The sequence below is a fragment of the Eubalaena glacialis genome, chromosome 13, assembly GCF_028564815.1.
Source record: "Eubalaena glacialis isolate mEubGla1 chromosome 13, mEubGla1.1.hap2.+ XY, whole genome shotgun sequence".
NCBI lineage: Eukaryota > Metazoa > Chordata > Mammalia > Artiodactyla > Balaenidae > Eubalaena > Eubalaena glacialis.
Window position 1 is genome coordinate 63026932 of NC_083728.1, and position 13473 is coordinate 63040404.

Genomic DNA, 13473 nt, shown 5'->3' on the forward strand with positions numbered 1-13473 from the left:
CGAAGCTAGGGTGTTGGGAGGAGTCCATGCCTTCCTCTGGGTTTCCGTTCGGGGTCCACGCAGCCCCCTCGGTTTTGGATTAGAAAGGGAGGGTGATGCCCGAGCTGTGACTGCAGTTTGAGAGGGCAATGCTTAGCTCGCCAGTTGGAGTCCAGGGAGGCGGCAAGACAGAGAGAACGAAGAGCCCCGAGGGCCGAGGACCCTGGAGCCCCTGACTACGGCTCCGCGCCGCGGCCAGGGCCAAGTCTTTGCCCCACAGACCCGGACCTCGGTTCCAGAATCGCGCCTACTTCCTGATTGTTGATGACCTTATGACACCTGGCAGAGAGAAAGCCTGGGAGGCGGGGAGGCATTTCAACCCCCAGATCCCAGCAAACTGCTTTTAGTGGGCACTCCTGACAGGGTTAGGATGACAGCGTCTGCGTCTGGCCCCCACAGCCTTAGAGGAGCCAAGGACACTTGTCAGCTGCCCAAAGGAGGAAGCAGAGGTCCCATCTGCAGTCGGGGTGTCCTTTCCCTCCTCCCCAGTGAGAAGAGGGGACTGAAGCCCATCCAGCCCCAGCATTCCCAGACAGAGACTGTGAGTCAGCTATTCCTAAATAGAGAAACTATTGCCTTATTCCATCTTGCAGCACATCATTTAATAATTATTCTTATCAACACTATAATGATAATATTTCCTATTGGCATTTATTGAGCACTTACTATGTCCTGAACCCTGAAAGTGATCATTGTCTCATTTAATCCTCACACAGACCCTGAGACAGGTACCAAGTGCCTCTGCATTCCCAGAGATCTGGTTCTAGGAAAAGCCCCTTAAAGGGAATCCACTTAACCTAGTACTCCATTGTAGAGTGCGTTTCCTGGGACACCTGTGCAGGTTGGATTTTAAAATTGAAATTTCAACTAGAAATTAAGAATACGGGTTTGGCTTTTCTCTGTATTTAAGAGTATTTGGTACGCGGTTGCAATATTTTCCCCCAGGACCTTTTTCAGTCCCAGGAGAGCCAGATCTGTCTTTAAAACGATTGGTCATGGTAGGTCTAAGCTGTACTTAGACTGGATCCTCTTCCTGGATCCATCCTAATTTTTCCAGTCCTCATTGGTTGAGGACTTTTGCCTGAGGGTCGAGCATTTCTTCTCTATTGCTTTCATTGACACCATGAAATCCTGCATCCATTTGCCAGATTCACAGCTTCACTTCACAACCCACTTGCTTTGTGCTGCCTTATAGCGTTAGATAGGAAAGCCAGCCAGCAAGGGGCGACTCTTTTATAAAAATGTTTGTGTTGGGACAACTTTTGCTTCCCCATGGAGAGTACTTAAATGTAGGCACTCCAGTTATGTGGACTCAGATTGTGGACAGCCTGGGTTATGACGATCCCATTTTCCAGTTGAAGAAATGGAGGCCCGAGAGGTCTCATGACATGGGTGGGGCACACACGTAGTGCACACACCTACCCAGGTAGGAACAGTTCCTGTAGGAGGTCAGGGATTGTGGGCAGGTTTGGGTCAAACATCTGAAACCAAGGATTTATTAACAATTGCTGCGGACCAAGGACTCTGCTCAGCACTTAACACCCTCCCCCCACATATCTCCCCCCACACCCCCACCTACCGCCAACCCTGCAAGGTGAGAATGTAGCTGAAGAAACGGGTCCAGAGAGGTGGAGTCATTTTCTCAAGGTCATGTAGCAAGGAGGTAGGAGACTGGGTTTATACATGCTCTGCCCAGCATCACAGCTCAAGTCTCTGTCTGCAGGCAGCTGCTGCTGTTTAATGCTTTTTGATGAGGTGGAACATTTGGATGGAGGGAAAGCCTTCCTGTTTTTGACCACCTTGCCTCCAGCATGGTTTTCCAAATTTTAGTTATTGCTGTGTCGCCTTCATTATTTTTCCATATCTGTATATCACCTGTACAGTGATTCCCTTAGTTGCTTTTCCTTTAAATCCACTCACTTTTTTTTTTTTTGGTTTAAAAACAAATGATATATGGGCAGCTGGGGCCAACTTCTAGAAGAAAAAGGTTATAGGGAAAACAACTTCTAAATGCAAAGCATAAATTGTGATTGAATACTGGTTTAGGAAAAACTAGCTGCAAAAGACGTTTGGGTGTCAAATGGAGAAAATTGACCATGAACTGGGTTTTAAATGGTATAAGGGAATCGTTAATTGTTTTAGGTCTGCTAATGGTCTTATGGTTATGTAGGAGCATGTTCTTAGGAGACAGACGCTGAAGAATTATTTAGGGGTTAAATGGTGTGATGTCTAGAAGGTGCTCAGTTCAGGGGAGAAAAACCGAGATAGATGGATTGATTGATCATGTGAAAAAGCATTAATGATCATGGAATCTAAGCAGTGGGTATATGGCTGTTTATTATGCTATGCCCTCAACTTGCTATTGGAAAATTTTCATAATAAAAAAATGGAAAAAATAAAAAAGGGAAGGAAAACTTTATCAGTATAAATGGAAATGTAGATCTCTTGCCATAAGTAAACGATTACTATGAAAATGAACACAGTGCAAAACAAAATAACAGTTCTAGTTGGATTCTGTTCCCTTGCCAAGGCTCTGAGACTTTCTCCTTCAGGAAGAATTAAGAGAGGATTGAAAAGGGAGCTCTCTGCCGCCTGGCTGGGGTCGTTTACACTGTTCCTCTCTGGGACCTGCTGTCCTGAGGACTTGCTCTCGCCTCTCAGGTGCTGCTGTCCCACGGTTGGTGGGGAGCCCAGGCCATGGTTGCCGTCTCCCGCCCCCGCCATGGACGAGATCACCTTCAAAAGCGACACCGTGCTGTCAGACGTCCACCTCCACACCCCGAACCAGAGACACCTCATGGTGCGGCTGAGTGGCGTGGGGCAGCCCGGTAAGGTCCCTGCACCCCAGGGAGCCCACTGTGTTTCCTGCTTTCTCACAGAAAGGATTGGGAAGACTGGATCGTTTAGTTTATCCTCACACCACTTCTTAAGTGCCCTTGTTTCACTGAGCAGACCCCTGTGCTTTCCCGAGCACCTGCTCTGTGCCAGACCTGGACGTGATGCCGGGAACGCAGAGGGAATGAGTCGAGCTCTGCCCTGGGGGAGCCCACGGGCCAGTGGGGGAGTCGGGGCCCAGGGACTCCCCCAGCCCACTGCCCCTACCCCCGGCTGACTCCACCCACCAGGGCCCCCTGCTTTTTCTCCTGCACACACTCCCTCACTCCTCTCCCCAGCAGCCCAGGGGGTCCTGTGAAAAATGCAAATCACACCACCGCCCTGATTTAGACCCTCCAGTGGCTTCCCTTGCTCTTAGAAGGAAATCAGAGCCCTCACCTTGGCCTGCGAGGCCCAGCCCCACCCAGCCCCTGCCCGTGTGTCCACACTTCTCTCTCCCGCCCTCGCTGCTCAGCGGCCACTGTCTGCTCCTTTCCGCCCCTTACACACTGCATGTACCTTCCTCTCTGAGCACCTTTGCTCTTGCTTTTCGCTCTGCCTAGAACGTTCTTCCCTCCCTGGCCACCTTCCCCAGCTCCGATCACTCTGTTGTATTTGCTTGTTCTGGTGCAGTTCATAACTCCCCTTTCCCTCGTGTCCCAGTTTGGATTCCTGGATTCAGGAAACTGAGGCTCAGAACAGATAAGCGAGTTGCCCCAGGGTCAGACAGTCGGGGGACGTGGAGGACTCTGGCCCAGGACACCCCCTGCCTCCAGCCCAACTCTCCTGGCACCCATGCTCTTACCAAAGCCTGTCCCAGTGACTTTCTGGCCACCAGGTGGTGAGGGACACAGTATCCTTGTCCTCACTTCCAAGCTTAAGGCTCAACAGTGCGGTGAGGAGGGCAGAAGTGCAGGGTTTGAGTAGCCTGGGTGTGAACCCCGCCTCAGCCACACCCACAGCTGTGTGACCTTGGTCAGCTCACGTAACCTCTGAGCCCCAGCCTCCACATCTGTAAGACAGAGTGACACTGGGACTTCCCTGGTGGTCTCGTGGTTAAGACACCGCGCATCCACTACAGGGGGCGTGGGTCCCATCCTTGGTCGGGAACCAAAATCCTGTAAGCCGTGTGGCGCAGCCAAAAAAATTTTTAAATAAAAAATAAATAAAATAGAGTGACACTGCCACTTTCGTAACCACTGTAAAGGGTAAATGAGTTCTTGTGAGCCGAGTGCCTGCAATGTAGGTGCTCATCCGACGGGGGCTGCTCTGGAGGCTGCAGCATCACAGCCGAATCAAACAGACCTTTTCTGCCGGTTTTATGATATTTCCACCTGGCCTTTTTTTTTTTTCTTTTCCATTATGGTTTATTTACCGGATATTGAATATAGTTCCCTGTGCTATACAGTAGGTCCTTGGGTTAGGGTTAGGGTACGGCTTAGGGTACGTGTTACGGTACGGCTAAGAGCACAGGTTAGGATTAGGGTTAGTGTTACGTTTAGGGTTAGTGTTAAGTTTAGATTACGGATTAGGGTTAGGGTCTGGCTGAGGTTTAGGTTAGGGGTTAGGGTTACGGTTAGGGTTAAGGTTAGGTGTAGCGTTCGGGTTAGGTTTAGGGTACAGCTTAGCTTACGAGTAAGTGTAAGACTTAGGGTATGTGTTACAGTTAGGGTTAGGGGTAGAGTAAGATTTACGGTATGGATTAAGTGTAGTGGACGGGTTACTGATAGAGTGGGGTTACGGTTAATGTTACGGTTAGGGTATCGCTTAGGGTAAGGTTTAGGGTTAGGTTTAGGGTTAGGGTTAGGGTACGGCTTATGTTACAAGTTAGTGTAAGGGTTAGGTAATGGGTTAGGTCCAGGTTTACGGTTACGGTAGGGCTTAAGGTACGGGTTGGGGTACTGCTTAGTTTATGGGTTAGGGTTAGGGTTAGGATTCGGGTTAGGGTTAGGGCAAGGATTAGGGTACGGATTCGCTTTAGGGTATGGGTTAGGGTTAGGGTAGGGGTTCTTTTTGGGATAGGGTTAGGGTTAGGGAACGGATTAGGGTATGGGTAAGGGTACGCCCTAGGGTATGGGTTAGGGTTAGGGTACGGCTTAGGGTACGTGTTACGGTACGGCCAAGAGTACAGTTTAGGTTTAGGGTTAGAGTTACGGTTAGGGTTAGTGTTAGGTTTAGAGTACGGATTAGGGTTAGGGTATGGCTGAGGGTTAGGGTAGGGGTTAGGGTTAGGGTTGAGGTTAGGGTTAGGGTTCGGCCTGGGTTTAGGGTACGGCTTAGGTTACGAGTAAGTGTCAGGCTTAGGGTCTGCGTTAGTGTTAGGTTTAGTGTTAGGGTACGGCTTCAGGTATGGTTTAGGGTTAGGGTTAGAATTAGGGTTAGGTTTAGGGTAAGGATTAGGGTACGGATTATGTTTAGGGTACGGTTTAGGGTTAGGGTAGTTGTTAGAGTTAGCTTTAGGGTTAGGGTTATGGTACAGCTTAGGATATGGGTAAGGGTATGTCTTAGGTTATGGGTTAGAGTTACGGTTAGGGTTAGGGTAAGGTTTAGGGTACGGATTAAGTTTAGGTTTTGGGTTACTATGAGGGAGGGGGTTACAGTTAGGGTTATGGTTAGGGTATCGCTTAGAGTATGGGTTAGGGTTATCGTTAGGTTTAGGGGTAGGATTAGGGTACGGCTTATATTACAAGTTAGTGTAAGGGTTAGGTAATGGGTTAGGTCTAGGTTTACGGTTACTTTACGGCCTAGGGTACGGGTTGGGGTACTGTTTCGTTTATGGGTTAGGGTTAGGGTTAGGATTCGGGTTAGGCTTAGGGTTAGGATTCGGGTTAGGGTTAGGGCAAGGATTAGGGTACAGATTAGGTTTAGGGTTCGGGTTAGGGTTAGGGTAGGGGTTCGTTTTGGGTTAGATTTAGGGTTAGGGAATGGATTAGGGTATGGGGAAGGGTACACCTTAGGGTATGGGTTAGGGTTAGGATACGGCTTAGGGTACGTGTTACGGTAGGGCTAAGAGTACAGGTTAGGATTAGGGTTAGAGTTACGGTTAGGGTTAGTGTTAGGTTTAGAGTACGGAATAGGGTTAGGGTATGGCTGAGGGTTAGGGTAGGGGTTAGGATTAGGGCTAGGGTTGAGGTTAGGGTTAGGGTTCGGCCTGGGTTTAGGGTACGGCTTAGGTTACGAGTAAGTGTCAGGCTTAGGGTCTGCGTTAGTGTTAGTTTTAGTGTTAGGGTATGGCTTCGGGTATGGTTTAGGGCTGGGTTAGAATTAGGGTTAGGTTTAGGGTAAGGATTGGGGTACGGATTATGTTTAGGGTACGGTTTAGGGTTAGGGTAGTTGTTAGAGTTAGGTTTAGGGTTAGGGTTATGGTACAGCTTAGGATATGGTGAAGGGTATGTCTTAGGTTATGCGTTAGAGTTACGGTTAGGGTTAGGGTAAGGTTTAGGGTACGGATTAAGTTTAGGTTTAGGGTTACTATTAGGGAGGGGGTTACAGTTAGGGTTATGGTTAGGGTATCGCTTAGGGTATGGGTTAGGGTTATCGTTAGGTTTCGGGGTAGGGTTAGGGTACGGCTTATGTTACAAGTTAGTGTAAGGGTTAGGTAATGGGTTAGGTCTAGGTTTACGGTTACTTTACGGCCTAGGGTACGGGTTGGGGTACTGCTTAGTTTATGGGTTAGGGTTAGGGTTAGGATTCGGGTTAGGGTTAGGGCAAGGTTAGGGTACGGATTAGGTTTAGGGTACGGGTTAGGGTTAGGGTAGGGGTTCGTTTTGGGTTAGGGTTAGGGTTAGGGTACAGCTTAAGGTACAGGTTGGCGTACGGCTTAGGTTATGGGTTAGGGTTAGAGTTAGGATTCGGGTTAGGGTTAGGGCAAGGATTAACGTACGGATTAGGTTTAAGGTACGGGTTAGTGTTAGCGTAGGGGTTCATTTTGGTTTAGGGTTAGGGTTAGGGAACGGATTAGGGTATGGGGAAGGGTACGCCTTAGGGTATGGGTTAGGGTTAGGGTACGGCTTAGGGTACATGTCACGGTACGGTTAAGAGCACAGGTTAGGATTAGGGTTAGTGTTACGTTTAGGGTTAGTGTTAAGTTTAGATTACAGATTAGGGTTAGGGTATGGCTGAGGTTTAGGTTAGGGGTTAGGGTTACGGTTAGGGTTAAGGTTAGGTTTAGCGTTCGGGCTAGGTTTAGGGTACAGCTTGGCTTACGAGTAAGAGTAAGACTTAGGGTATATGTTAGAGTTAGGGTTAGGGGTAGAGTAAGATTTACGGTATGGATTAAGTTTAGTGGACGGGTTACTGATAGGGTGGGGTTACGGTTAATGTTACGGTTAGGGTATCGTTTAGGGTAAGGTTTAGGGTTAGGTTTAGGGTTAGGGTTAGGGTACGGCTTATGTTACAAGTTAGTGTAAGGGTTAGGTAATGGGTTAGGTCCAGGTTTACGGTTACGGTAGGGCTTAAGGTACGGGTTGGGGTACTGCTTAGTTTATGGGTTAGGGTTAGGGTTAGGATTCGGGTTAGGGTTAAGGCAAGGATTAAGGTACGGATTCGCTTTAGGGTACGGGTTGGGGTTAGGGTAGGGGTTCGTTTTGGTTTAGGGTTACGGTTAGGGAACCAATTAGGGTATGGGGAAGGGTACGCCCTAGGGTATGGGTTAGGGTTAGGGTACGGCTTAGGGTATGTGTTACGGTATGGCTAAGAGTACAGTTTAGGTTTAGGGTTAGAGTTACGTTTAGGGTTAGTGTTAGGTTTAGAGTATGGATTAGGGTTAGGGTATGGCTGAGGGTTAAGGTAGGGGTTAGGGTTAGGGCTAGGGTTGAGGTTAGGGTTAGGGTTCGGCCTGGGTTTAGGGTACGGCTTAGGTTACGAGTAAGTGTCAGGCTTAGGGTCTGCGTTAGTGTTAGGTTTAGTGTTAGGGTACGGCTTCGGGTATGGTTTAGGGTTAGTGTTAGAATTAGGGTTAGGTTTAGGGTAAGGATTAGGGTATGGATTATGTTTAGGGTACGGTTTAGGGTTAGGGTAGTTGTTAAAGTTAGGTTTAGTGTTAGGGTTATGGTACAGCTTAGGGTATGGGTAAGAGTACATTTTAGGGTATGGGTTAGAGTTACGGTTAGGGTTAGGGTAAGGTTTAGGGTACGGATTAAGTTTAGGGTTAGGGTTACTATTAGGGAGGGGGTTACAGTTAGGGTTACGGTTAGGGTATCGCTTAGGGTATGGGTTAGGGTTATCGTTAGGTTTCGGGGTAGGGTTAGGGTGCGGCTTATGTTACAAGTTAGTGTAAGGGTTAGGTAATGGGTTAGGTCCAGGTTTACGGTTACTTTACGGCCTAGTGTACGGGTTGGGGTACTGCTTGGTTTTTGGGTTAGGGTTAGGGTTAGGATTCGGGTTAGGGTTAGGGCAAGGATTAGGGTACAGATTAGGTTTAGGGTTCGGGTTAGGGTTAGGGTAGGGGTTCGTTTTGGGTTAGGGTTAGGGTTAGGGAACGGATTAGGGTATGGGTAAGGGTACACCTTAGGGTATGGGTTAGGGTTAGGATACGGCTTAGGGTACGTGTTACGGTACAGGTAAGAGTACAGGTTAGGATTAGGGTTAGAGTTACGGTTAGGGTTAGTGTTAGGTTTAGATTACGGATTAGGGTTAGAGTATGGCTGAGGGTTACGGTAGGGCTTAGGGTTAGCGTTAGGGTTAAGGTTAAGGTTAAGGTTAGGGTTCAGCCTAGGTTTAGGGAACGTCTTAGGTTACGAGTAAGTGTAAGGCTTAGTGTATGCGTTAGTGTTAGGGTTAGGGTTAGGGTACGGCTTAGGGTACAGGTTTGGGTATGGCTTACATTATGGGTTAGGGTTAGGGTTAGGATTCGGGTTAGGGTTAGGGCAAGGATTAGGGTACGGATTAGATTTATGGTATGGGTTAGAGTTAGGGTAGGGGTTCGTTTTCGGTTAGGGTTAGTGTTAGGGTACAGCTTAAGGTACAGGTTGGCGTACGGCTTAGATTATGGGTTAGGGTTAGGGTTAGGATTCGGGTTAGGGTTAAGGCAAGGATTAAGGTACGGATTAGGTTTAAGCTACGGGTTAGTGTTAGGGTAGGGGTTCATTTTGGGTTAGGGTTAGGGTTAGGGAACCGATTAGGGTATGGGGAAGGGTACGCCCTAGGGTATGGGTTAGGGTTAGGGTACAGCTTAGGGTATGTGTTACGTTATGGCTAAGAGTACAGTTTAGGTTTAGGATTAGAGTTACGTTTAGGGTTAGTGTTAGGTTTAGAGTATGGATTAGGGTTAGGGTATGGCTGAGGGTTAGGGTAGGGGTTAGGGTTAGGGCTAGGGTTGAGGTTAGGGTTAGGGTTCGGCCTGGGTTTAGGGTACGGCTTAGGTCACGAGTAAGTGTCAGGCTTAGGGTCTGCGTTAGTGTTAGGTTTAGTGTTGGGGTACGGCTTCGGGTATGGTTTAGGGTTAGAGTTAGAATTAGGGTTAGGTTTAGGGTAAGGATTAGGGTACGGATTATGTTTAGGGTACGGTTTAGGGTTAGGGTAGTGGTTAAAGTTAGGTTTAGGGTTAGGATTATGGTACAGCTTAGGGTATGGGTAAGAGTACATTTTAGGGTATGGGTTAGAGTTACGGTTAGGGTTAGGGTAAGGTTTAGGGTACGGATTAAGTTTAGGGTTAGGGTTACTATTAGGGAGGGGGTTACAGTTAGGGTTACGGTTAGGGTATCGCTTAGGGTATGGGTTAGGGTTATCGTTAGGTATCGGGGTAGTGTTAGGGTACTGCTTATGTTACAAGTTAGTGTAAGGGTTAAGTAATGGGTTAGGTCTAGGTTTACTATTACTTTACGGCCTAGGGTACGGGTTGGGGTACTGCTTAGTTTATGGGTTAGGGTTAGGGTTAGGATTCGGGTTAGGGTTAGGGCAAGGATTAGGGTACAGATTAGGTTTAGGGTTCGGGTTAGGGTTAGGGTAGGGGTTCGTTTTGGGTTAGGGTTAGGGTTAGGGAACGGATTAGGGTATGGGCAAGGGTACACCTTAGGGTATGGGTTAGGGTTAGGATACGGCTTAGGGTACGTATTACGGTACAGCTAAGAGTACAGGTTAGGATTAGGGTTAGAGTTACGGTTAGGGTTAGTGTTAGGTTTAGATTACGGATTAGGGTTAGAGTATGGCTGAGCGTTACGGTAGGTGTTAGGGTTAGCGTTAGGTTTAAGGTTAAGTTTAAGGTTAGGGTTCAGCCTAGGTTTAGGGAATGTATTAGGTTACGAGTAAGTGTAAGGCTTAGTGTATGCATTAGTGTTAGGCTTAGGGTTAGGGTACGGCTTAGGGTACAGGTTTGGGTATGGCTTACGTTATGGATTAGGTTTAGGGTTAGGATTCGGGTTAGGGTTAGGGCAAGGATTAGGGTACGGATTAGATTTATGGTATGGGTTAGAGTTAGGGTAGTGGTTCGTTTTGGGTTAGGGTTAGGGTTAGGGTACAGCTTAAGGTACAGGTTGGCGTACGGCTTAGGTTATGGGTTAGGGTTAGGGTTAGGATTCGGGTTAGGGTTAGGGCTAGGATTAATGTACGGATTAGGTTTAAGCTACGGGTTAGTGTTAGGGTAGGGATTCATTTTGGTTTAGGGTTAGGGTTAGGGAACGGATTAGGGTATGGGGAAGGGTACGCCTTAAGGTATGGGTTAGGGTTAGGGTACGGCTTAGGGTACGTGTTACGGTACGGCTAAGAGCACGGGTTAGGTTTAGGGTTAGTGTTACGTTTAGGGTTAGTGTTAAGTTTAGATTACGGATTAGGGTTATGGTATGGCTGAGATTTAGGTTAGGGGTTAGGGTTACGGTTAGGGTTAAGGTTAGGTTTAGCGTTCGGGCTACGTTTAGGGTACAGCTTAGCTTACGAGTAAGAGTAAGACTTAGGGTATGTGTTAGAGTTAGGGTTAGGGGTAGAGTAAGATTTATGGTATGGATTAAGTTTAGTGGACGGGTTAATCATAGGGTGGGGTTACGGTTAATGTTACGGTTAGGGCATCGCTTAGGGTAAGGTTTAGGGTTAGGGTTAGGTTTAGGGTTAGGGTTAGGGTACGGCTTATGTTACAAGTTAGTGTAAGGGTTAGGTAATGGGTTAGGTCCAGGTTTACGGTTACGGTACGGCTTAAGGTACGGGTTGGGGTACTGCTTAGTTTATGGGTTAGGGTTAGGGTTAGGATTCGGGTTAGGGTTAGGGCAAGGATTAGGTTACGGATTCGCTTTAGGGTACGGGTTACGGATAGGGTAGGGGTTCGTTTTGGGTTAAGGTTAGGGTTAGGGAACGGATTAGGGTATGGGTAAGTGTACGCCCTAGGGTATGGGTTAGGGTTAGGGTACGGCTTAGGGTACGTGTTACGGTACGGCTAAGAGTACAGGTTAAGATTAGGGTTAGAGTTACGGTTAGGGTTAGTGTTAGGTTTAGATTACAGATTAGGGTTAGAGTATTGCTTAGGGTTAGGGTAGGGGTTAGGGTTAGGGTTAAGCTTAAGGTTAAGTTTAGGGTTCAGCCTTGGTTTAGGGAACGTCTTAGGTTACGAGTAAGTGTAAGGCTTAGTGTATGCGTTAGTGTTAGGGTTAGGGTTAGGGCAAGGATTAGGGTACGGATTAGATTTATGGTATGGGTTAGAGTTAGGGTAGGGGTTCGTTTTGGGTTAGGGTTAGGGTTAGGGTACAGCTTAAGGTACAGGTTGGCGTACGGCTTAGGTTATGGGTTAGGGTTAGGGTTAGGATTCGGGTTAGGGTTAGGGCAAGGATTAAGGTACGGATTAGGTTTAAGGTACGGGTTAGTTTTAGGGTAGGGGTTCATTTTGGTTTAGGGTTAGGGTTAGGGAACGGATTAGGGTATGGGGAAGGTACGCCTTAGGGGATGGGTTAGGGTTAGGGTACGGCTTAGGGTACGTGTTACGGTACGGCTAAAAGCACGGCTTAGGATTAGGGTTAGTGTTACGTTTAGGGTTAGTGTTAAGTTTAGATTACGGATTAGGGTTAGGGTATGGCTGAGGATTAGGTTAGGGGTTAGGGTTACGGTTAGGGTTAAGGTTATGTTTAGCGTTCGCGCTACGTTTAGGGTACAGCTTAGCTTACGAGTAAGTGTAAGCCTTAGGGTATGTGTTAGAGTTAGGTTTAGGGGTAGAGTAAGATTTACGGTATGGATTAACTTTAGTGGACGGGTTACTGATAGGGTGGGGTTACGGTTAATGTTACGGTTAGGGCATCACTTAAGGTAAGGTTTATGGTTAGGGTTAGGTTTAGGGTACGGATTAGATTTATGGTATGGGTTAGAGTTAGGGTAGGGGTTCGTTTTGGGTTAGGGTTAGGGTACAGCTTAAGGTACAGGTTGGCGTACGGCTTAGGTTATGGGTTAGGGTTAGGGTTATTATTCGGGTTAGGGTTAGGGCAAGGATTAAGGTACGGATTAGGTTTAAGGTACGGGTTAGTGTTAGGGTAGGGGTTCATTTTGGTTTAGGGTTAGGGTTAGGGAACGGATTAGGGTATGGGGAAGGGTACGCCTTAGGGTATGGGTTAGGGTTAGGGTACGGCTTAGGGTACGTGTTACGGTACGGTTAAGAGCACAGGTTAGGATTAGGGTTAGTGTTACTTTTAGGGTTAGTGTTAAGTTTAGATTACAGATTAGGGTTAGGGTATGGCTGAGGTTTAGGTTAGGGGTTAGGGTTACGGTTAGGGTTAAGGTTAGGTTTAGCGTTTGGGCTAGGTTTAGGGTACAGCTTAGCTTACGAGTAAGTGTAAGATTTAGGGTATGTGTTAGAGTTAGGGTTAGGGGTAGAGTAAGATTTACGGTATGGATTAAGTTTAGTGGACGGGTTACTGATAGGGTGGGGTTACGGTTAATGTTACGGTTAGGGTATCGCTTAGGGTAAGGTTTAGGGTTAGGTTTAGGGTTAGGGTTAGGGTACGGCTTATGTTACAAGTTAGTGTAAGGGTTAGGTAATGGGTTAGGTCCAGGTTTACGGTTACGGTAGGTCTTAAGGTACGGGTTGGGGTACTGCTTAGTTTATGGGTTAGGGTTAGGGTTAGGGTTAGGGCAAGGATTAGGGTATGGATTCGCTTTAGGGTACGGGTTGGGGTTAGGGTAGGGGTTCGTTTTGGGTTAGGGTTAGGGTTAGGGAACCGATTAGGGTATGGGGAAGGGTACGCCCTAGGGTATGGGTTAGGGTTAGGGTACGGCTTAGGGTATGTGTTATGGTATGGCTAAGAGTACAGTTTAGGTTTAGGGTTAGAGTTACGTTTAGGGTTAGTGTTAGGTTTAGAGTATGGATTAGGGTTAGGGTATGGCTGAGGGTTAGGGTAGGGGTTAGGGTTAGGGCTAGGGTTGAGGTTAGCGTTAGGGTTCGGCCTGGGTTTAGGGTACGGCTTAGGTTACGAGTAAGAGTAAGACTTAGGGTATGTGTTAGAGTTAGGGTTAGGGGTAGAGTAAGATTTACGGTATGGATTAAGTTTAGTGGACGGGTTAATGATAGGGTGGGGTTACGGTTAATGTTACGGTTAGGGCATCGCTTAGGGTAAAGTTTAGGTTTAGGGTTAGGTTTAGGGTTAGGGTTAG

The 13473-nt window shown here is 47.5% G+C and overlaps 1 protein-coding gene across 1 annotated transcript in view; it reads left to right on the forward strand.

Annotated features, from left to right (window-relative positions):
• Positions 1-13473, forward strand: part of LOC133104537 (uncharacterized) — a 173850-nt gene that overhangs the window by 62844 nt on the left and 97533 nt on the right. Inside the window, exon 6 of the mRNA XM_061210407.1 lies at positions 2701-2867. Coding sequence (XP_061066390.1) covers positions 2701-2867 — 167 coding nt within the window. The remainder of the gene's footprint in view (positions 1-2700; positions 2868-13473) is intronic.